Below are 23669 nucleotides of genomic sequence, written 5' to 3' on the forward strand. Positions count from 1 at the left end.
CAGGAGAGGATCAATAATGTTATGCTATGTTTCGACAGGTTCCAGAAGTAACATTGAAATTAATATTACAATTATTTAATAAAATATGGAATGAAGGTTTAATACCAAATAGCTGGAAAAGGGCAATAATACTTCTGTTTAATAAACCAGGGAAAATCCTAGCAGTCCAAATAATTATAGACCAATAGCTTTAACTTCTCATTTAAGTAAATGGATGGAGAAAATAATAGTCAGTAGAATAGGATATGTTCTTGAGCTTAAGAAACTAATGAATGGATACCAGTGTGGTTTTAGAACAGGGAGAACAACAATGGATGCTCTAACCAGAGTAAGTAATGACGTAGAGAAAGCTTTAAAAATGAAGGAGGTAATGATTATAGCATTCTTTGATAAAGAAAACGCATATGATTCACTGTGGAGAGAAGGACTACTTATAAAAATCAGATGGGAATTAGTGGAACGATGTATAATTGGATAGCAAATTTTTGCTGGATAGAAAAATAAGAGTTAAGATTGGGAATGATTATTCAAAAGAGTTTAATGTGGAAAATGGGATACCTCAAGGTAGTGCAATTAGTCCAATCTTATTTAATATAGTGATTAATGACATTTTTCTGATACTGATAAATGTATAAACTATGCATTGTATGCAGATGATGGAGCCATATGGATGGATTAATGCTCTTCTAATAGAGACTGGAGAAACTCCGCTGGAAATGATAAGAATAAAATTAGCTTTAGTATATTGGATAAAAATTTAAAGTAATGAAGAAGAGAATGTAACATTAATTATATTACAAAACTGTTAGGAATATGCAAAGTTCCAGAGTAATGGATTTGGATGGATGATAAGTAAATTGACCAAAATGTATGGAGTAGAGGATAAGAAAATAGCTCAGTTTAATCCAATTAGTGTTATTCCTCCATGGCTATTTCCTGAGGTTAATGTAGACATGAGACTTCTTAAAATGAAAAACGACTGGAATTTAAATGAAATAGGGGTAAAGACTGATGTATATTTAAGAAAATCATATTCTAACTACCTCAAAATGTATTCAGATGGTTCTAAAAATCATAAAGTATGTGTGGGAATAGGAATAAATACACCAGTTTGAAACTCGCATCTCTAAAAGACTATCAGATCACCTATCTGGTGGAAAAATGGCAAAAAAAAAAAAAGGTGGAATGAAGATAACAAAGGGAGAAGATTATATAAAGTACAAAAGTCAGTATTAATTAGAAATATTAATGAGAGAAACAGAAGGGAAGAAATAATTATGACCAGATTAAAAACAGGCCATACCAATTTAAATGACACATAATATTTAATAGGGAAGAAAAGTAATGATAAGTGTGAAGGATGTGGAGAGAAAGAAAATGTAGAGCATGTATTAATGAACTGTAGAACATATGAATCTGAAAGGGAGAATCTAAAAAGAATGGTTGGAAGGACAGGTCAAACATTGAGTATTAAAGGAATATTAGGAAACATAATGGATATTTATAGATTAAGAAAAGTATTATTTATTTTTCTTCAAAATGCAAGATTAATAAATAGAATTTAATAGATGTAAAGAAATGTTGCTACACACTCTTGTACAGTAGGTGGCGGTATGCACCTTAAAGTTGCTTGCAATCCGCGATAATAGAACAGAAGAAGACAAAGAGGCCTGTAAGTGGTTTGTTGTGTTGAATGTTGGATTGTTTCTCTGAAAACTATCTTCTGTCCAGTTTTAACGAGTTTATCAAAAAGCTCCTGTTAACTGCTGCTGAAGCAACATTCAGAGTTTAAAGAAATAATCGTCAAGTCAGAGGAAGAGATGGATGATCAGCGCAGACTGCTGGATTTCTCCCGGACCCCCAAAATAATCTTCCACCCATTAGGTAGGAAACACCAGCGTTTGGACGAAGGTTAATGTCTGCACCTTTCTGTATGAGGATCATTTTAGTAAATGTTCTTTTCCCGTATAGATATTTTATTAACATATTAGAACGCAGACATGAATATTACGCTGTGCCAATGGCTTATTTATGTAGAGAGAAAATGAAATTTTTATTCCTCTCCTTTAACTACTGAGACTTACTTCAGAAAACAGGAGAAATGTGAACAACGAAGCGCAAGTTTAGTAAAACATAAAATATTAATAGTGGTGTTAGTAGCTGTAAATTTTATAATGTGTTTGTCAAACCAAATATTCTATAAAAGTCCAATCAAGAAGCCACCGCTACACTGAGGTGATGCTTCGTATGTAGATAAAAGTTTAATATCCCAAAACCTTGAAGATTGTTTTTATAGTTTATTTTTTCCACTTTGACAACAAATAACAATGGTTAAACTTTGTTATTTGCTTAACAAATTTGGTCAAACTTTTCATTAGTGGTGTGTTGATTAATCCATGATAAATTTTATGAAGCATATAAAAAGGAGAACTCACCTAAACCCGAGCAGTTAGTTTTTATTTTTTGTAATAAATCGTTGTCTCTGGTGACGTAGCGAATAACAAGCCAATCACAACCCTCTCTCCTGTTTTTCCCCGTTTTCTTTTTGATCCAGCCATTTTTTTATGCAACCAGATTAATCAGAGTTTATATATCAGAATCACAAACATTTTTTACTTGTTTATTTATTGTAAGGCTTCATTTTGTTTTGCCTATTTCACATATATTGTCCACTTGATGTCCCAGTGGAGCATATGAAGCACAGCGGTGCATCGGCTCAGGAGTCCAGTGATTGGATGGAGTTCCTCAGGGCTTCATGAAGCTTCATCTCATCATCACTACTTTTCATTGTTTCCTCTGCTGCTCTGGTCAAAACCTAGAGGCCCAACCCAGTGCATGCTGGTCCAATACCAGTCCCTATAGTGATGGAAAATGGACCCACAGTTCTTCCTGTTTAACTTAGAAAAGTAAATAACAAAGGACAAAAACTAAACAACTATTAACCTACAAATAAACTCATGTTTGTAAATAAACCCCAAAGATATAAAGTGGACTAAAATTAAATTTTTATGTAATTTAGAGTAATACAAATAACATATTGACATAATGCAATTTACTGTTAAATATAAACAATAATCCCTACTATTAATTTTGCGAAAAAATATGTTTTTTAAAATCCGTTCATATGAGAATTCTCCAAATGTCAGCTGGATGTGACGACTGATCGGTCTCTCTGTCTACGCTTTTGAATTTTCAAGTGTTTTTTTATTTTTTTATTTTCGTTTTAAACAATGAAAGATTTCTCCTACTTACTTCAATAAAGTTAACAATAACAAATTTTCTCTGTTTTCTTCTCCAGGTTCCCTGCAGTTTAACCAAGAGAGAAGATCGACTGGACCAGGAGGAGTTGGAACCTCTGCAGGGAAAACAAGACCAGGAAGAGAAAGAAGATCATCAGATAAAAGTGGAAGAGAAAGAAGTTTACTGCAGTCAGGGTGAAGAACAGATTGAATTAAAACAGGAGACTGATACCTGCATGTTGGTTCCTGTTGATGAGCAGACACACCAAACTGAATCAGAACCAAACAGGAACCAAGTCCTCTTACAGGAAGCTGCTGGAGCCGAGAAGCAAAATCAGGAAAGAAGAAAACTTTTCTCATGTGCCATCTGTAAAAAGCGTTTTGCTTTAAAATATGTTTTTGATGATCACATGAGAACTCATACGGTTGAAAACCTGTTTTCATGTGTGAAGTGTGGAAAACGTTTCAGTCAAAAACAGAAGTTAAATCAGCACATGATGATTCACACTGGTGAAAAACCGTTTTCATGTGGGAGCTGTGGAAAAAGTTTTAGAAGAAATGATAGGCTAACTAGACACATGATGATTCACTCTGGTGAAAAGCCGTTTTCATGTGTGAACTGTGGAAAAAGTTTTAGTCGAAAACCAACTTTAACTCTGCACATGATGATTCACACTGGTGAAAAGCCGTTTTCATGTGGCAGTTGTGGAAAAAGTTTTAGTCTAAAAAAGGATTTAACTCGGCACATGAGGATTCACACTGGTGAAAAGCCGTTTTCATGCAGGATCTGTGGAAAAGGTTTTAGGGGAAAACAGGAGTTAACTCTTCACATGAGGCGTCACACTGGTGAAAAGCCGTTTTCATGTGGGAGCTGTGGAAAAAATTTTCGTCACAAAGTTAGTTTAACTCGGCACATGATGATTCACACAGGTGAAAAACTGTTTTTTTGTGGGAGCTGTGGAAAACGTTTTAGGGGAACACAGGAGTTAACTCAGCACATAATTATTCACACTGGTGAAAAGCCGTTTTCATGTGTAATCTGTGGAAAAAGTTTTAGTCAAAACCAGAGTTTAACTCAGCACATGATGATTCACAGTGGTGAAAAGCCGTTTTCATGTGGGAGCTGTGGAAAAAGTTTTAGAAGAAATGATAGGTTAACTAGACACATGATGATTCACACTGGTGAAAAGCCGTTTTCATGTGGGAGCTGTGGAAAAAGTTTTCGTCACAAAGTTAGTTTAACTCACCACATGAGGCGTCACACAGGTGAAAATCCATAGAAGTATTATCCATATGTGTCCTATGTTGAGGTTCACTATTCAATTCATTTGGTTTAACACTAGAATGAAAGACTGGAGGGGTTTCATGTTTATAAAGCTGAAAGTTGTATTTGTTAAATGTGATCATTTGGATCTTCACATTTGGATTCTTGGAGATGTGCAACTACGACACATTTTCCTTCAGAGATGCTTTGTTTTGTTTTCCTGGCATATTCTGTATCAAAAACAATACTGATCAACTGTATGTTATTAAGATCCTGCTTATGTACAATGTGAAGTGCAGAGGGCTCAGCACACAGCCCTGAGGAGAGCCAGAACTGATGCTGATAGCTGAAGTGGCTTTGGAGCCCACTGACTATTTCATGCACTAACAGAGTTTGACCGGACATGGACTCCCTTCCAGAACATTCTCACAAGACTGGATGTGAGGGACTGATTAGTATTATTCTATCCTGTATAGAGAAAGAGTGGGTGGGTGGATGTTGTTGATCTTAATACACTTAGAATAAAAAATACAATGTGCTGTTATGCACTAATTGTGCATTCTCAGATACATCTACATACAAAAAATTATCTGATAAGGTTTCTCTTCAAAACAAGATGAGATTGTAACTGATGCTGTTATTTGTTTCAGATTATATTAACCAGTTTAACTCTACCCAAGTAAAGGTTTTGTGAATAAATAAATAAACATGTTTATGGAAAATGTACGAAAGCATGGTTGGTTATTATTGTCTTCAAAGTTACAATGTGCTGTTATACACTAATTGTGCATTTTCAGATATATCAGATACTTTCATATTCAGATATATCTACATACAAAATATGCTTTTGTCACTTATGTAATGAAATAAAAATAATCTGTTAGAATTATTTTCACTCTGCTGTCAATAGCAGAGTTGACATACTGTAATAAATATTTTTTCTCTGTAAAAGGTAAGAAAAATATGTAGTTTAATGTTTGATAATGACTGATTTATAAATCAAAAGTAATTTCTCAACGTATAAAAAATAAATACAGGAAAATTATTTGTCTTGAAATGTTATATGTTCATTAAATTATGGAATTACATAAATATATTCTTTAATAAAACGCTGTAAAAGTGTGTCCATCAATTTCAATATAAAAATTATCAGTGTCATTTCTATCAAATAAAACATTGTGCTTTTTATTCAAAAATGCCCCCAAACAATTAAATAATTACATTAAAAGTAAAAAATTCTGTCTTCGCCAATTTCTTTGATTGCCAAATCTATTAATGTGTGTCAGAAAATGTGTCAATGGCCGGTATTAACTTAAAATACTTTGTAGAAAGGCACTTTATAAAGTTCGGTCCATTCACTTGTATTGGCTTACTGGCAGAGATGCCACATTCAATAAGGCGGACGCTGTTACGTATCGCAGCAACGGGCCGGCCCGCTCCATGAGGCGTCTACCTATTAATGTCTATGTGTTCAGCTACGTACATTCATTTTGCGCCCCCTCCTCACCTCACGCCTCTAGGGACAGGGACAGGGAGTCTCTAAGAACCCTCTCTCCCCCCCTCACACGTCGTTCAACCAGACAGCCTTTTGTAATCCATAGGGGGGGCCTAGAAAATATTTGGAAACCACTGGGAGGGCGCAGGAGAAAAAGTTTGGGAACCACTTACATAAGCTAACCAGAGCTAACTAGCCCTCTTAGCGAAGGAAGAGAAAGGAAGTAGCCATGGGGTCCTCAGAAGTTCTGGTGCCCCCCAATAATGCCTGATTTTTTTTTTTTTTTTTTACATTCTTTTCATTTCTGACGGTGTTGACAAAAACTAAGGACAAATTTCAATGGAGTTGGAAAATATATAAACATGATTTTTAATTCAATTTATTGATACTTTTATAATTATTTATATGATTACTTATACTTAATTGTCATATAATTCTAGTATTTCTTTAATTGTTTTAAGCTGTTATAATGTATTGAGTTCTGCTCCGGGACAAGGGATTTTACAGGCATCATCCACCGACTACAGTGTTTAAAATAAGAAAATATTCAGCAAACACCAGGAAAATATATACTGCTCAAAAAAATAAAGGGAACACTTAAACAACACAATATAACTCCAAGTAAATCAAACTCCTGTGAAATCAAACTGTCCACTTAGGAAGCAACGCTGATTGACAATCAATTTCACATGCAGTTGTGCAAATGGAATAGACAACAGATGGAAATTATTGGCAATTATATTTAATTCATTCAGATCTAGGATGTGTTATTTGAGAGAACCCTTTACTTTTTTGTGCTCACATGAGCCAGGTTAATTTAGTTATATATTTGAAAAAATATATATTTTGTGTATATTTTATTCAAATTTTGTGCTTTATCCATAGGACCTGTTTGATCCCTATTCTCAAGAATCACTGATTTTAAATTTTTTGCTGTGCATATTGAAGACTGTTGATAAAATGTATGACTGTTAACACATTTAAAGTGTCAAACTCCAGTCTTCAAGAGTCGTTGTTTTGCAACTTTTAGATTTGATTCTGGCTCAACACACCTGAATGAAAAGTTTTATGAATAAATAAAAAATAATTACATTTAATATATATTGCTAATATACATACATTGATCTTTATTTTAGAAATTATGGTTGTCGTCAATAATTTAGTGGGGGGTTTTTTTTGTTGTTGTTTTAGTTGTATTTTTCTCTTCTGCTGCAACTGTCTTCTATTATTACTATGAAAAGATTTAACGTTTTCCAAAATGAATTGCCACTGTATGAGAACTCTTTACATGTAATGATCGAAGGATCCACAAGGTGGCGGTAAAGCAATAACATGAAAACCGACAATCATAAACCTGGAAAGAAGAAGACAAAGAGCTCACGTGGTCTGTTGTGCTGAATGTTGGAGTGTTCCTCTTTATCAAAAAGCTCCTGTTAACTGCTGCTGAAGCAACATTCAGAGTTTAAAGAAATAATCGTCAAGTCAGAGGAAGAGATGGATGATCAGCGCAGACTGCTGGATTTCTCCCGGACCCCCCAGATAATCTTACACCGAATAGGTAGGAAACACCAGCGTTTGGACGAAGGTTAATGTCTGCACCTTTCTGTATGAGGATCATTTTAGTAAATGTTCTTTTCCCGTATAAATATTTTATTAACATATTAGAACGCAGACATGAATATTACGCTGTGCCAATGGCTTATTTATGTAGAGAGAAAATGACATTTTTTATTCCTCTCCTTTAACTACAGAGACTTACTTCAGAAAACAGGAGAAATGTGAACAACGAAGCGCAAGTTTAGTAAAACATACAATATTAATAGTGGTGTTAATAGCTGTAAATTTTATAATGTGTTTGTCAAACTAAATATAATATAAAAGTCCAATCAAGAAGCCACCGCTACACTGAGGTGATGCTTCGTATGTAGATAAAAGTTTAATATCCAAAAACCTTGAAGATTGTTTTTATAGTTTATTTTTTCCAGTTTGTTAAGCAAATAACAGTGGTCAAACATTGTTATTTGCTTAACAAATTTGGTCAAACTTTTCATTAGAGGTGTGTCGGTAAATCCATGATAAATTTTATGAAGCATATAAAACTGAGACCTTATGGAGTGAAAATAGTCTCAAAATATCTGTGCGTATGTAAAAAGATTTGTGTGTGTGTTAAAATATCTATGTGTGTGTAATACTCAATTTGTAAAACTTAAAAATAAAATAAACCTTCTCCTACGCCTATACATGTTGATAAAGTACACACAAATCACCTGGTACACATACACAAAACTGCATTTACACACAAATCCGGTTACGATTGCACAACTATTTTTGAGACTCATTTCACACTTCTGGGAAGCTCCAAGATTTGTGTGTAGATGGTGCGTTTACATGCTAGTAAAAGCTGGGACATCTGAGTTTTGCTCGGAGTCTATTGTTTTTATCCTCTGACGTCCTCTGTGCTTGTGCTGAAGTGGCAAATTCGTTAGTTCGCTGGATGTGACGACTGATCTGTCTCTCTGTCTATGCTTTTGAATTTTAAAGTGTTTTTTTTTGTTGATTTCTGTTTTAAACAATGAAAGATTTCTCCTACTTACTTCAATAAAGTTAACAATAACTCTTTTTCTCTGTTTTCTTTTCCAGGTTCCCTGCAGTTTAACCAAGAGAGAAGATCGACTCTGGACCAGGAGGAGTTGGAACCTCTGCAGGGAAAACAAGACCAGGAAGAGAAAGAAGTTTACTGCAGTCAGGGTGAAGAACAGATTGAATTAAAACAGGAGACTGATACCTGCATGTTGGTTCCTGTTGATGAGCAAACACACCAAACTGAATCAGAACCAAACAGGAACCAAGTCCTCTTAAAGGAAGCTGCTGGAGCCGAGACGCAAAATCAGGAAAGAAGAAAACTTTTCTCATGTGCCATCTGTAAAAAGCGTTTCGCTTTAAAATATGTTTTTGATGATCACATGAGAACTCATACGGTTCAAAACCTGTTTTCATGTGTGAAGTGTGGAAAAAGATTCAGTCAAAAACAGAAGTTAAATCAGCACATGATGATTCACACTGGTGAAAAACCGTTTTCATGTGGGAGCTGTGGAAAAAGTTTTAGAAGAAATGATAGGTTAACTAGACACATGATGATTCACACTGGTGAAAAACCGTTTTCATGTGTGAAGTGTGGAAAAAGTTTCAGTCGAAAACAGAATTTAACTAGACACATGATGATTCACTCTGGTGAAAAGCCGTTTTCATGTGTGAAGTGTGGAAAAAGTTTTAGTCGAAAACAGAATTTAACTCGGCACATGATGATTCACACAGGTGAAAAACCGTTTTCATGTGTGATGTGTGGAAAAAGTTTTAGTCGAAAACAGAATTTAACTTGCCACATGATGATTCACACAGGTGAAAAACTGTTTTCATGTGTGAAGTGTGGAAAACGTTTCAGTCGAAAACAGAATTTAACTCAGCACATGATGATTCACACTGGTGAAAAGCCGTTTCCTTGTGTGATGTGTGGAAAAAGTTTCAGTCAAAAACAGGAGTTAACTCGGCACAGGAGGATTCACACTGGTGAAAAACCGAATTCTTGTGGGAGCTGTGGAAAAAGTTTCAGTCGACAACGGGAGTTAACTTGCCACATGATGATTCACACTGGTGAAAAGCCGTTTTCATGTGGGAGTTGTAGAAACAGCTTTAGTCGAAAACTGCATTTAACTCAGCACATGATGATTCACACTGGTGAAAAGCCGTTTTCATGTGTGAAGTGTGGAAAAAGTTTCAGTCAAAAACAGAAATTAACTCAGCACATGATGATTCACACTGGTGAAAAGCCGTTTTCATGTGGGAGCTGTGGAATAAGTTTTAGGAGAAAACGGGAGTTAACTTGCCACATGATGATTCACACTGGTGAAAAGCCGTTTTCATGTGGGAGTTGTGGAAAACGTTTCAGTCAAAAACGGGAGTTAACTTGCCACATGATGATTCACACTGGTGAAAAGCCGTTTTCATGTGGGAGCTGTGGAAAACGTTTCAGTCAAAAACGGGAGTTAACTTGCCACATGATGATTCACACTGGTGAAAAGCCGTTTTCTTGTGGGAGTTGTGGAAAAAGTTTTTGTCAGCATAGTAGTTTAACTCAGCACATTATGATTCACGCAGGTGAAAAGCCGTATTCTTGTGGGAGCTGTGGAAAAAGTTTTAGGACAAAACAGGAGTTAACTCGGCACATAATGATTCACACTGGTGAAAAGCCGTTTTCATGTGGGAGTTGTGGAAAACGTTTCAGTCAAAAACGGGAGTTAACTTGCCACATGATGATTCACACTGGTGAAAAGCCGTTTTCATGTGGGAGCTGTGGAAAACGTTTCAGTCAAAAACGGGAGTTAACTTGCCACATGATGATTCACACTGGTGAAAAGCCGTTTTCTTGTGGGAGTTGTGGAAAAAGTTTTTGTCAGCATAGTAGTTTAACTCAGCACATTATGATTCACGCAGGTGAAAAGCCGTATTCTTGTGGGAGCTGTGGAAAAAGTTTTAGGACAAAACAGGAGTTAACTCGGCACATAATGATTCACACTGGTGAAAAGCCTTATTCTTGTGGGAGCTGTGGAAAAGGTTTTCGTAACAAAGTTCATTTAACTCACCACATGAGGCGTCACACAGGTGAAAAGCCATAGAAGTATTTTCCATACATGTCCTATGTTGAAGTTCACTATTCAATGGATGTGGTTTAACACTAGAATGAAAGACTGCAGGGGTTTCATGTCTATAGATCTGAAAGTTGTTGTATTTGTTAAATGTGATCATTTGGATCTTCACATTTGTATTCTTGGAGATGTGCAACCACAACACATTTTCCTTCAGATATGCTTTGTTTTGTTTTCGTGGCATATTCCGTATCAAAAACAATACTGATCAACTGTATGTTATTAACATCCTGTTTATGTACAACGTGAAGAGCAGAGGGCTCAGCACACAGCCCTGAGGAGAGCCAGTACTGATGCTGATAGCTGAAGTGGGTTTGGAGCCCACTGACTTTTTCATGCACTCAAGGGCGTAGGAACGAGTCTGTCATTGGGGGGGGGGACTCACATCGGAAACCTGACAGATCAGTAAATAGTTTGAGCAGAAATGTCAAACAATTATGCCATCAACACGTCAGTAATGCGTTACTCTAATCTGACCCTGGTTTCAGTAACAAGTATTCTAACACTTTACTGTTTACAATCCAATAATCAGATTAAGGTTATGCATAGTATAATGACCGTCATTCCAGGATGAACACTCACTTTAGCATTTGCCTCACAACTAGCAAGCTACATACTCTGGTAGCACAGACAGGCTAACAGATTCTGATATATGTTATTGGTCAAAAGACATTTGATTATTGGTCAAAATGCATTGATATAAATTGACTGGTAATTGAATTGGTTCAATGTAGAAAACGGCTCATAAAGTAGGACTCGGCAGTTTTAAACTCAATACAGCAGTTTGACCAACAAAATTAAAATCTAAAAAACAAGTTTTGTTCTTCTTGAACAACTCTCTACATCAGTGCAACAGTTTGATCTACAAAATAAATAAAAAATATACTTTTCACGTCTAACAAACACCTTATCTCCTCACTGTTAACTCAGTCTCACTTCCAGCTCTGCATTCAGTAACTTACCACACATGAGCCATAAAAACACTGAAGCAAAAACCTAAATGTTTTTCTCCTGTCATTTTCAGCCGCAAACATTTAACTAAAATATCTACAGATATGTGTTTCTGTCTCTGCCTCCCTCTGACTCTCTGCAGCCTGATGTTCCTGCATGGATTTACAACAGACAACAGTAATTTACCAGAATGTGAACTAAATATAAAAAGTATGTTTTTATCATACAGAATGAGAATTTAAACAACTTCATTTTCAGATGTATACATTATTAAACATCGCAACTCTATAGCAAAAATGTTCACTAATTCATTTTTAAACCTCTCCTCAAGCAAGGTAATGGTTAAGAGAGGTAATGTCTCTTAACCATTACCCTTATAGTGTGGAAGTAATGAAAAAAATATTGAAATATTGAAAGAAATTAACCTGACATCAGTCTCCACCCATTCTCCTTTGTGGTTCTATTATAATTAATGTAATTTTATATCTTCACAATCTGAAACTGCACCTGGGTCTCCTATGTCTTCCCTGACCTGCTCCTCTCATAATAAAATAGTTTAGTTTATTAAAAAATTAAAAACAGTTCATACGTATGTAACCCAGGTTGAAATAGCCTCTACATAAAAATAATAGTAAATTAGATAAATAGGAAGTAAATAAATAGGGAATTAATCGATCTTAAAACTGTAAAAAAAATATATAAAAAGAGTAACAATTAGAGACATAATTGCTGTATTTGATTTTTGATATTTTAATTGATTAGAGAAGCTGTATAAACCAGTTTTGCTTTGTCAGCGAACTCTCTTATTCTGAAGGGTCACATTTATGTATAACCCATGTGACTAGTTTCAGCCAATCGGGTTGCTGCGTTCTCTGACGTGAGGGAGAGGAGAGGCAGAGAGCGTAAAGCAAGCAGAGAGCGCAGAAGAAAACGGGATTGTGCTGAAAAGAAAAAAAGACAGATAAGAGAAATTGACCACTCGTAGCTGACTTGCTGTCTAAGACGAGTTTTTTTTTTTTTTTTAGCAGGAGCTTTTCGCATTATTTTTTTTTCTCACCTTGGCTGCGCTCGGGATCATTTTTGTGTGTTGTGGATTTGGACTTTGTGAGTTGAAAGTGTATTTTGTTTCTTCCGTTTTTTTTGTTTTTGTTTTTTTTTGGTAATGTATTTGTCAAACATTTATTTAATTTAAATTGAAAGCTGAAGCGGAAGCTGATCAGCGGAGGCGTTGGCTGTTGCTCTTGGTGCTAACAGCAAGCCAACTGAAAGTCAGCAGGAGTAACAGCTGATCCGCTGAAGCTAACAGCCGCTCTTGTCAACAGAAATTCAACGGCTTATCAACAGAGGAGCTAACTGTTGCTAACTGTCGCTCTTTGTTGGCAACAGGCCTTTTTTTATTTTTTTTATTTTCTTACGTTCGGCTGGGATTTGGACTAAGGAATCTCGGATCATCACTGAAATGGATCTTCCTAAGGAGAACGAGATGGCGAGCCAACCTGGAGCTTAATGACCATCCAGTAGGAGCTACGCCCTCTGCTGGACATTGCAAACCCCGCAACTTGGTATGACCTGCCTATGTTGTCGTGCGCGTTAGCAGTGGGTCACTGAAACAGAATTAACTTGGATCATCGGAGGAAACGAGACATCGATCTGAAGCACAGTTTGACCTGTCTTTGCTGAATTGTTCTGCTGTGTTTTGTTGTTTTGCTGTTATTGTTTTTTTCTTTCCTAACTTCTTAAGGGAAACACCAAAGAACTAAAATAGATTAAACAGATTAAAACAAACTGTAGATTAAAATAGATAAATAGTATTAAATAGAACTTAAATAGAACTATAACCTAGGTAAAATAAATAGTATCCTTAATTTAGATTTATAAAATATTCTGAAAGAAACTGGAAACTATTTTTGGAATTTGTGTCATTGTGTGTTAATTGTGTAACATTGTTGTTGTTTTTTCTTTTATTGTTCTTTCAACAAATAATAAGCCGGCTGTTTTACCTACATTTTCTTTGGTCTGTGGTTATTAATTCAAAATGCACTTCTCACTACTCCAGTAGCCGAACCTAGCTCTGGTCTTATTACGAGTTGATTAACTGTAAACACTAGTGAGTGTTACACGTATTTCAATAAACTAAATGAAGACCTCACCAGAGCTTCATCACCTTTCTTCAACATTATTCTAGCACTGCTGTTCTCCTAAATATCTATACAATATAATATAAATACATGTTAAGTGGTCAGTATGATCAGGTGTTGCTCACTTTAAATAAAGGCTCATTTTGCTGCTGTTTCAGTCTCATTCTAAATCATTGTGACTAGACTAGCTAACTTTTAAACAAATTTAGCAGTAAAATTTCGAACATCTGACTAGAATTAAAACGGCTTAACTAAAAATATTTAGTTGTATATATAAAAGTAAACTGACAACAAGATGTTATAACCGAGCGATATTCATGGCAACATTCCTGTCAGACAGTCTACCTCACATATGTCAAAGTCAAGGCCCGCGGGCCACATCCGGCCCGCAAATCAATTATCTATGGCCCCCTGAATGATATTTAATTACTATGAGAACCGGCCCGCAAGCCAGAGCCGCCCGCTCGTGTTTTGCCTGCAAACACTACATTTCCCATAATGCAACGGTAGCCCGCGAAGTGACTACAGCGCGCCCAAACGGCTTCATTATTCATCAGCTCAGAGCCTCACCCCGAACATTGATGAACTTGTACAAAAGATGAGACACCTCCAAGTATCAGGCTCAGCCTCAGACAAGTGAGCATCACAGAGCAGTAACGTATTTTCAGTTTATAAGTTTCAGTTAAATTTTTACATTTGTTTCTACAAGACGTGATTTTTCTTTGAATGAAGTATTGTTTTGTCTTTGTGCCATATATTTTTGTATTTTATTTTATTGTATTTATTTTTCAGTTGAATGGATTCAGGTAAAATTGCAGATAAGAGCCATGAGAAAGAATACAACTGATTTGATTTATTTTTTTACTTTACTATTTGAAAGCAGTGATCGGTAGGATCATAGAGCAGCACAGTAATGCATTTTCAGTTTATAATGCATGCACTTTGATTTATGCATTTATCTTGATATTAAGAAACATATTTTGTTTTTAAAAACAATTAAATTTGTTGCTGTTTGCCTCTTGAAAAATGTTTTCCCTTGAAGTTACTGACAGAGCCATAACAAAATATTGCTTTATTCATTTAATCGTTAAATAATATACACTCTGTTAGGTCTTGGTTCAATAGGCTATGTGCAATCATTTCAATATGTTTTAATAAACATTAAACCAGTCCGGCCCTCGGCTTGTAGCAAATTTGTTTTTTTGGCCCTCTGTGTATTTGACTTTGACATCCCTGGTCTACCTCATTCAAACGGAGTTTCTCTGACTCCGTCCGCTGATGCCTTTACTCTGAAGTCGTTCAGAGCGGGGAGGGGGAGGAAGCGCTCTGCTGAATGCGCTGTTGTGCGCCTTCAAAATAAAATTCTTCGCAACTGCGGTGAAATTATTGGGGGGGACGAATGTGGCTGTCTCTAATATTGGGGGGCTCTACGCCTATGCATGCACTAACAGAGTTTGACCGGACATGGACTCCCTTCCAGAACATTCTCACAAGACTGGATTTGAGGGACTGATTAGTATTATTCTATCCTGTATGAAAGAGTGGGTGGGTGGATGTTGTTGACCTTAACACACTACTACTAAAAAACTAAAAAATACAATGTGCCGTTATGCACTAATTGTGCATTCTCAGATACATCTACATACAAAAAAAATCTCTAAGATTTCTTTTCAAAACAAGATGAGATTGTAGCTGATGCTATTTGTTTCAGATTATATTAACTCTACCCAAGTAAAGGTTTTGTGAATAAATAAATAAACATGTTTATGGAAAATGTACGAAAGCATGGTGGATTATTATTGTCTTCAATAATTTGGTGTCTTTTATCTTAGTTGTATTTTTCTCTTTTCTGCTGCAGCTTTCTTCTATTATGACTATAAAAAGATGTTACGTTTTTTAGGCTGTGACTCAGTTGTATATTACATTTACTCAAGTTACATTTAGTTTAAAAAAAGATAGAGAACCTTTTACTTCAGTAATATGAATATTGCTACCCTAAATATTTCTGGCTATACTACACACTTTGAGTTACTTCACTAAATGAAGAATAAACATGTTTTTACCAATTGTAATTATGTTCTTTACTTTCATGTTAGTCTTAAACATCTGACTAAATAAATCTTCCATATTTTAATTGAAAGTAGTTCTTGAAATGTCCTGTGAGATGATATACTTACCCATGTACCCATAACAAGTGGAAATTTCAATATCCACCAAGTTATTTTTGCAATTTACCGCCTATTAAACGAGTGCCCCCGGATTAATTACATCAGATATCGTTCCCCTACTTTAAAACAGGGGAAACGATATCTGATGGGTGAAATATGGCCATCAGATATCGTTCCCCCCACATTAAAACAGGGGGAACAGTATCTGAGGGGAGATTTATGGCAATCAGATTCCATTCCCCCACTGTAAAACAAGGTGAACGGTATCTTATTGGTGAAATATGGCCATCAGATACCGTTACCCCCTTTACCACAGGGGAAACGGTATATGATGGTTAATATTGAGCATTAAAATGCATTGCCCTGTTTTTAATTCATATTTTTTAGATAAAAATATCAATCTATTTATCTATCTAAAGATAGTATATATATATACATATACACTGCTCAAAAATAAAGGGAACACTTTAACATTTAAGTGAACACTGAACTGTTCCCTCAATTTTTTTGAGCAGTATATATATATATATATATATATATATATATATATATATATATTTTTTTTTTTTTTTTAATAGATTTTAACCTACGGGGAACGGTATTTGATGGATGGGTGAAATATGGCCATCAGATACCGTTCCCCCACTGTAAAACAAGGGGAACGGTATCTGATGGGTGATTTTAACATACGGGGAACGGTATTTGATGGGTGAAATATGGCCATCAGATACCTTTCCCCCACTGTAAAACAAGGGGAACGGTATCTGATGGGTGATTTTAACATATGGGGAACGGTATCTGATGTGTGAAATATGGCCATCAGATAGGGTTCCCCCACTGTAAAACAAGGGGAACGGTATCTGATGGGTAATTTTAACATAGGGGGAACGGTATCTGATGGGTGAAATATGGCCATCAGATACCGTTCCCCCACTGTAAAACAAGGGGAACGGTATCTGATGGGTAATTTTAACATAGGGGGAACGGTATCTGATGGGTGAAATATGGCCATCAAATAGGGTTCCCCTACTGTAAAACAAGGAGAACGGTATTTCATGGGTAATATCGAGCATTAAAATACATTGCCCTGTTTTTATTTCATAAATATATATATGTATATATAACTAAACACACACATATATATATATATATATATATATATATATATATATATATATATATATATATATATATATATATATTTATAATATCTATGTGACATTTATGTATTTATCATCACTATTATTTATTATTATTATTACTAGTATTATTATTGTTGTTATTGTTATTCTTGTTATTATTATTATTAGTTTCCCACTAAAACGTGAAGAAAGTGACAACTTTGCCGAAACATGTTGTTTGAGCTTTCACGGTGGCCGTAGTTCCCTATGCGCGTGCTTTCTCAGTGCTCACCACGAGCACGCGCGTATTTTGCCGCGTGAGCTTGGCGTAGCTGAGCGGTAAGGAGACGCAGGGGGAACCGTATCTGATGGGGAAACGCGGATTTACGTAACACCTGTTACGCCATCAGAGCAACACTGCAGAAACGCACAGTCCCTATTTTGTGTATATTTTATTCAAATTTTGTGGTTTATCCATAGGACCTGTTTTGTCCCTATTCTCAAAAATCACTCATTTTTAATTTTCTGCTGTGCATATTGAAGACTGTTGATAAAATGTATGACTGTTAACTCATTTAAAGAGTCAAACTCCAGTCTTCAAGGGTCGTTGTTTTGCAACTTTTGGATTTGATTGTGGCTCAACACACCTTAATGAAAAGTTTTATGAATGACTAAAAAATAATTACATTTAATATACATTACATACATACATACATTGATCTTTATTTTAGAAATTATGGTTGTCGTCAATAATTTAGTGGGGGTTTTTTTGTTTTAGTTGTATTTTTCTCTTTTCTGCTGCAACTGTCTTCTATTATTACTATGAAAAGATTTAACGTTTTCCAAAATGAATTGTCACTGTATGAGAACTCTTTACATGTAATGATCGAAGGATCCACAAGGTGGCGGTAAAGCACTAACATGAAAACCGACCATCATAATCCTGGAAAGAAGAAGACAAAGAGCTCACGTGGTCTGTTGTGCTGAATGTTTGAGTGTTTCTCTGAAAACTATCTTCGGTCCAGTTTTAACGAGTTTATCAAAAAGCTCCTGTTAACTGCTGCTGAAGCAACATTCAGAGTTTAAATAAATAATCGTCAAGTCAGATGGATGATCAGCGCAGACTGCTGGATTTCTCCCGGACCCCCCAGATAATCTTACACCGAATAGGTAGGAAACACCAGCGTTTGGACGAAGGTTAATGTCTGCACCTTTCTGTATGAGGATCATTTTAGTAAATGTTCTTTTCCCGTATAAATATTTTGTTAACATGTTAGAACGCAGACATGAATATTACGCTGTGCCAATGGCTTATTTATGTAGAGCAGTGTTTCTCAACCTTTTTTGGGCCAGCGCCCCCCTAGCCTTTATCCAGGTCCCTCATCGCCCCCCACCAAAGAATTTGCAGGCCACTTTGCACTGGCCATTATTTTATCATTAATATTACTATCACTATTGCACATGTTTTGATTTTTATGCTTGTTTCTGTATTTATCATCAAAAATAATTTCCCAGAGAACAAAAAAGCCATGGGAATAGAAATTATTTTCACAAGTGTCTACGAAAAATGCAATAAATGAACATTCAACTTAAAATATGTAGGCCTAACAGCAGTAAATCAGAGTGGAAAAAATATTCTTATTTTGTGCCATTTTCTAGTTGTTAAATGTTGCACAAATGACCTGATAAAAGATGAACAACATGCCAGTTTAAACTTTGAACTATTTGCAAAACGACTGAGCTCTGCAACATTAAAACATGGATAGAACTGTAACTACATTAATCATAACTCTTCTTCTCTTCAGTATTTCTGTCAGTTTCTGGTGGTGCAGCTCTGTGCTGCCTTCAGGAGAATGGGACATCAGAGTATCATCCATAAAACTTCACCCACATGGCATTTATTGTGCAAACCAGAGCTTTCAGTGGAAAAACACAAGTTCCAGGTCCTTTTAATGCCATACAAATATGACACAGAAACATGGATTATATCTTTATGTAGACATGTCTATTGATTATAGATTAATAGTTTTACTGGACAGAAATTACAAAGAACAAATCTTGTTCTTAATCAAATCCTAATGAGTCAAATTCAAAGTGTCATGGAGTCATCAGCCTCATGACATTAACACTGACATGAAAAATAATATTGAAGAAATAAATATATCAAATCTAATTAAAAACATAAATAAGTGATCAGTTCTTTACTGTTATGGTCTGTAAGATATATTTATTCTCAGTATTAGATGTGGTCTCAACAAACCCATAACATTTCAACAATATTATTTTACCTTTTATCTGGAAATAGTGTCTGTTTATTTTTGCCATACAGTCCTCTGTATTAATTATTGCACGAAAGGTCTTGCCATACCAGTTTATTCCTCTGTATTTACTTTAGTTTCTTAGTTTATTCTTGCATTTTGTTCTTCATTCATTTCCATTTAGTTTCATTTGATTATTATTATCCTCTCTTGGTTTATTGCTATGTCCACTTTAGTTTCTTTCCTCTTGCTAGATCCATTATAAGACGAATAATATTCACTCATCACCTGCTGCGCCTCCTAATCGTCATGTGTTTCACATCATGTGTTGATTTTTCACTGTTCAGCGTCGGATTCTCTGTTTTTATGCCATATTTCACATCTAGTTCGTCGCTCCGTTTATGTCCTGCTTCTCCTGTTTCAGAGTTTTGCGCAATGTGCGCGTCTTTTTTTTAAGCCCCTAAGGTGCAGGGCGGTCGGGAAGCGTATCGATGAGGAAAAGGCAGACTGACATAAACCTTTTAAAACAACGGAAACAATTTCTGCATTCTGATTATTGAAATTTAAAAGTGCTGTGTTGTTCTATCACCCCGTTTCATACCGGACCACTTACAGCTCCGGTGTTAACGCTATAAAATGAACGCTCTCTATCGTGGTATCACCCCTGGAGGGATTCCTTTATTTCTTTATTTAAATGGGTTCATTTTTCAGAGGGATACACAGTGAGGGTATCGTGATTTTAGCTACCAGTGGCTGGAGAACGCAGCTGCGCCAAGAAGCTAACAAACACCGAATAGAAGAATTCAGAGTAATACAAATAACATCTTGACATAATGCAGTTTTCTGTCAAATATCAAGAATAATCCCTTCTACAATTAATTTTGCAATAAAATATGATTTTAAAATCCGTTCATTTGAGAATTCTCCAAATGTCAGCTGGATGTGACGACTGATCTGTCTCTCTGTCTACGCTTTTGAAATTTAAAGTGTTTTTTTATTTTTATTTCTGTTTTAAAGAATGAAAGATTTCTCCTGCTTACTTCAATAAAATTAACAATAACTCTTTTTCTCTGTTTTCTTCTCCAGGTTCCCTGCAGTTTAACCAAGAGAGAAGATCGACTCTGGACCAGGAGGAGTTGGAACCTCTGCAGGGAAAACAAGACCAGGAAGAGAAAGAAGTTTACTGCAGTCAGGGAGAAGAACAGATTGAATTAAAACAGGAAACTGATACCTGCATGTTGGTTCCTGTTGATGAGCAAACACACCAAACTGAATCAGAACCCAACAGGAACCAAGTCCTCTTAAAGGAAGCTGCTGGAGCCGAGAAGCAAAATCAGGAAAGAAGAAAACTTTTCTCATGTGCCATCTGTAAAAAGCGTATCTCTTTAAAATCTGTTTTTGATGCTCACATGAGAACTCATACAGTTCAAAACCTGTTTTCATGTGTGAAGTGTGGAAAAAGTTTTAGTCAAAAAAAGTATTTAACTCAGCACATGATGATTCACACTGGTGAAAAACCGTTTTCATGTGGGAGCTGTGGAAAAAGTTTCAGTCAAAAACGGGATTTAACTCGACACATGATGATTCACACTGGTGAAAAGCCGTTTTCATGTGGGAGTTGTGGAAAAGGTTTTAGTCAAAAACGGGGTTTAACTTACCACATGATGATTCACACTGGTGAAAAGCCGTTTTCATGTGGGAGTTGTGGAAAAGGTTTTAGTCAAAAACGGGATTTAACTCAGCACATGATGATTCACACTGGTGAAAAACCGTTTTCATGTGGGAGCTGTGGAAAAAGTTTCAGTCAAAAACGGGATTTAACTCAGCACATGATGATTCACACTGGTGAAAAGCCGTTTTCATGTGGGAGCTGTGGAAAAAGTTTCAGTCAAAAACGGGATTTAACTCGACACATGATGATTCACACTGGTGAAAAGCCGTTTTCATGTGGGAGTTGTGGAAAAGGTTTTAGTCAAAAACAGAAGTTAACTCGACACATGATGATTCACACTGGTGAAAAGCCGTTTTCATGTGGGAGTTGTGGAAAAGGTTTTAGTCAAAAACAGAAGTTAACTCGACACATGATGATTCACACTGGTGAAAAGCCGTTTTCATGTGGGAGCTGTGGAAAAAGTTTCAGTCAAAAACGGGTTTTAACTCAGCACATGATGATTCACACTGGTGAAAAGCCGTTTTCATGTGGGAGCTGTGGAAGAAGTTTCAGTCAAAAACGGGTTTTAACTCGGCACATGATGATTCACACTGGTGAAAAGCCGTTTTCATGTGGGAGCTGTGGAAAAAGTTTCAGTCAAAAACGGGTTTTAACTCGGCACATGATGATTCACACTGGTGAAAAGCCGTTTTCATGTGGGAGTTGTGGAAAAGGTTTTAGTCAAAAACAGAAGTTAACTCGACACATGATGATTCACACTGGTGAAAAGCCGTTTTCATGTGGGAGTTGTGGAAAAGGTTTTAGTCAAAAACAGAAGTTAACTCGACACATGATGATTCACACTGGTGAAAAGCCGTTTTCATGTGGGAGTTGTGGAAAAGGTTTTAGTCAAAAACAGAAGTTAACTCGACACATGATGATTCACACTGGTGAAAAGCCGTTTTCATGTGGGAGTTGTGGAAAAGGTTTTAGTCAAAAACAGAAGTTAACTCAGCACATGATGATTCACACTGGTGAAAAGCCGTTTTCTTGTGGGAGCTGTGGAAAAAGTTTTCGTCACAAAGTTGGTGTAACTCACCACATGAGGCGTCACACAGGTGAAAAGCCATAGCAGTATTTTCCATACATGTCCTATGTTGAGGTTCACTATTGAATGGTTTTGGTTTAACACTAGAATGAAAGACTGGAGGGGTTTCATGTCTATAAAACTTGAAAAGTTGAAAGTGTGATCATTTGTATCTTCACATTTGGATTCTTGGAGATGTGCAACCACGACACATTTTCCTTCAGATATGCTTTGTTTTGTTTTCCTGGCATATTCTGTATCAAAAACAATACTGATCAACTGTATGTTATTAACATCCTGTTTATGTACAATGTGAAGAGCAGAGGGCTCAGCACACAGCCCTGAGGAGAGCCAGAACTGATGCTGATAGCTGAAGTGGCTTTGGAGCCCACTGACTATTTCATGCACTAACAGAGTTTGACCGGACATGGACTCCCTTCCAGAACATTCTCACAAGACTGGACTTGATTAGTATTATTCTATCCTGTATAGAGAAAGAGTGGGTGGGTGGATGTTGTTGATCTTAACACACTTAGAATAAAAAATACAATGTGCTGTTATGCACTAATTGTGCATTCTCAGATACATCTACATACAAAAAATTATCTGATAAGGTTTCTCTTCAAAACAAGATGAGATTGTAACTGATGCTGTTATTTGTTTCAGATTATATTAACCAGTTTAACTCTACCCAAGTAAAGGTTTTGTGAATAAATAAACATGTTTATGGAAAATGTAAGAAAGCATGGTGGATTATTATTGTCTTCAATAATTTGGTGTCTTTTGTCTTAGTTGTATTTTTCTCTTTTCTGCTGCAGCTGTCTTCTATTATGACTATAAAAAGATGTTACGTTTTTAGGCTGTGACTCAGTTGTATATTACATTTACTCAAGTTACATTTAGTTGAAAAAGAGATGGAGAACCTTTTACTTGAGTAATATTATGAATACTGCTACTCTTAAATATTTCTGGCTACTTACTACACTCTTTGAGTTACTTCACTAAATGAAGAATAAATATGTTTTTACCAAAATGACAGACACACAGTTTATGTTAAAATGAGACTTTTTGTCTGTACACAAACTTTGTCGTACTAATTTTCTGTGCCTGTTGTACTATTTGGAGATCAAGCCCTGACTAAATATTTTTATTCTTAAATTAATAATTTATTGGACAGCCTGTGTTTAATACATAACCGAAGTCACTCCATGGAAAAAGTCCCCAGAAGACATTTTAATATAAAATGACCAAAATTACGGGGAAACAAATATCTGTAAGATTGCACCAACATCAGATCTCTGACGTAGCACTGAATTATTAGCTGCTGTTCAGAAAACCATCTGCATCATCAGCCGTCTGATGTACAGCAATATTTCCTTTCAGTGCTTACACTCTGCACAACATGCAACTGTTTCAGACGGACATAAATATAAACAGTGTTTTGCAAATGTAAACAAATGCTTCTTTAAATTAAAAAAAGCAATGCAATGTGTACAAATATGAGCTAATGTTCTTTGTTGTTCTATGAAAGCTGCTTTGGAAAACTCATTATTATGTCTCAGGGTCAGAAATATTCATATTTACTCTGCATAAT

At 35.8% G+C, this 23669-nt stretch overlaps 2 protein-coding genes and 1 long non-coding RNA gene across 5 annotated transcripts; 2 read left to right on the forward strand and 1 right to left on the reverse strand.

Moving 5' to 3' along the window:
* Positions 1 to 1650: 1650 nt before the first annotated feature.
* On the forward strand, positions 1651 to 13942 carry LOC145550486 (uncharacterized). Of its 3 annotated transcripts, XM_081604401.1 has the most exons (3): positions 3390 to 3941; positions 4675 to 4676; positions 9004 to 13942. In XM_081604401.1, the coding sequence occupies exons 1-3, from the start codon at positions 3476 to 3478 to the stop codon at positions 10669 to 10671; spliced, it is 2136 nt and encodes a 711-aa protein (XP_081460527.1). In that variant the 5' UTR covers positions 3390 to 3475; the 3' UTR covers positions 10672 to 13942. The 3 variants fall into 3 exon arrangements, with proteins under 3 accessions (XP_081460525.1, XP_081460527.1, XP_081460526.1); XM_081604399.1 differs by lacking the exons at positions 3390 to 3941; positions 4675 to 4676 and adding an exon at positions 1651 to 1884 and having other exon boundaries at positions 8639 to 13942; XM_081604400.1 differs by lacking the exons at positions 3390 to 3941; positions 4675 to 4676 and adding an exon at positions 7178 to 7556 and having other exon boundaries at positions 8639 to 13942.
* On the reverse strand, positions 2605 to 3371 carry LOC145550492 (uncharacterized). The gene is made up of 2 exons (XR_014086383.1): positions 3253 to 3371; positions 2605 to 2889 (listed from the first exon to the last, which is right to left on the reverse strand). It is a non-coding gene; the product is annotated as an uncharacterized LOC145550492 (long non-coding RNA).
* A 4107-nt stretch (positions 13943 to 18049) lies between the features above and the next one.
* Positions 18050 to 22931, forward strand: LOC145550487 (uncharacterized). Its single transcript, XM_081604402.1, has 2 exons — positions 18050 to 18249; positions 20424 to 22931. The coding sequence occupies exons 1-2, from the start codon at positions 18186 to 18188 to the stop codon at positions 22118 to 22120; spliced, it is 1761 nt and encodes a 586-aa protein (XP_081460528.1). The 5' UTR covers positions 18050 to 18185; the 3' UTR covers positions 22121 to 22931.
* Positions 22932 to 23669: the final 738 nt, after the last annotated feature.

The sequence above is a fragment of the Poecilia reticulata genome, unplaced genomic scaffold (genome assembly GCF_904066995.2).
Source record: "Poecilia reticulata unplaced genomic scaffold, P_reticulata-male-v2 Scaffold_57, whole genome shotgun sequence".
Taxonomy (NCBI): domain Eukaryota; kingdom Metazoa; phylum Chordata; class Actinopteri; order Cyprinodontiformes; family Poeciliidae; genus Poecilia; species Poecilia reticulata.

Coding starts and splice junctions, on each gene's coding strand:
- LOC145550487 (XM_081604402.1), top strand. CDS start 18,186: ATGGATGATCAGCGCAGACTGCTGGATTTCTCCCGGACCCCCCAGATA. Junction 18,250..20,423: donor GATAATCTTACACCGAATAG/GTAGGAAACACC, acceptor TTTCTTCTCCAG/GTTCCCTGCAGTTTAACCAA.
- LOC145550486 (XM_081604401.1), top strand. CDS start 3,476: ATGTTGGTTCCTGTTGATGAGCAGACACACCAAACTGAATCAGAACCA.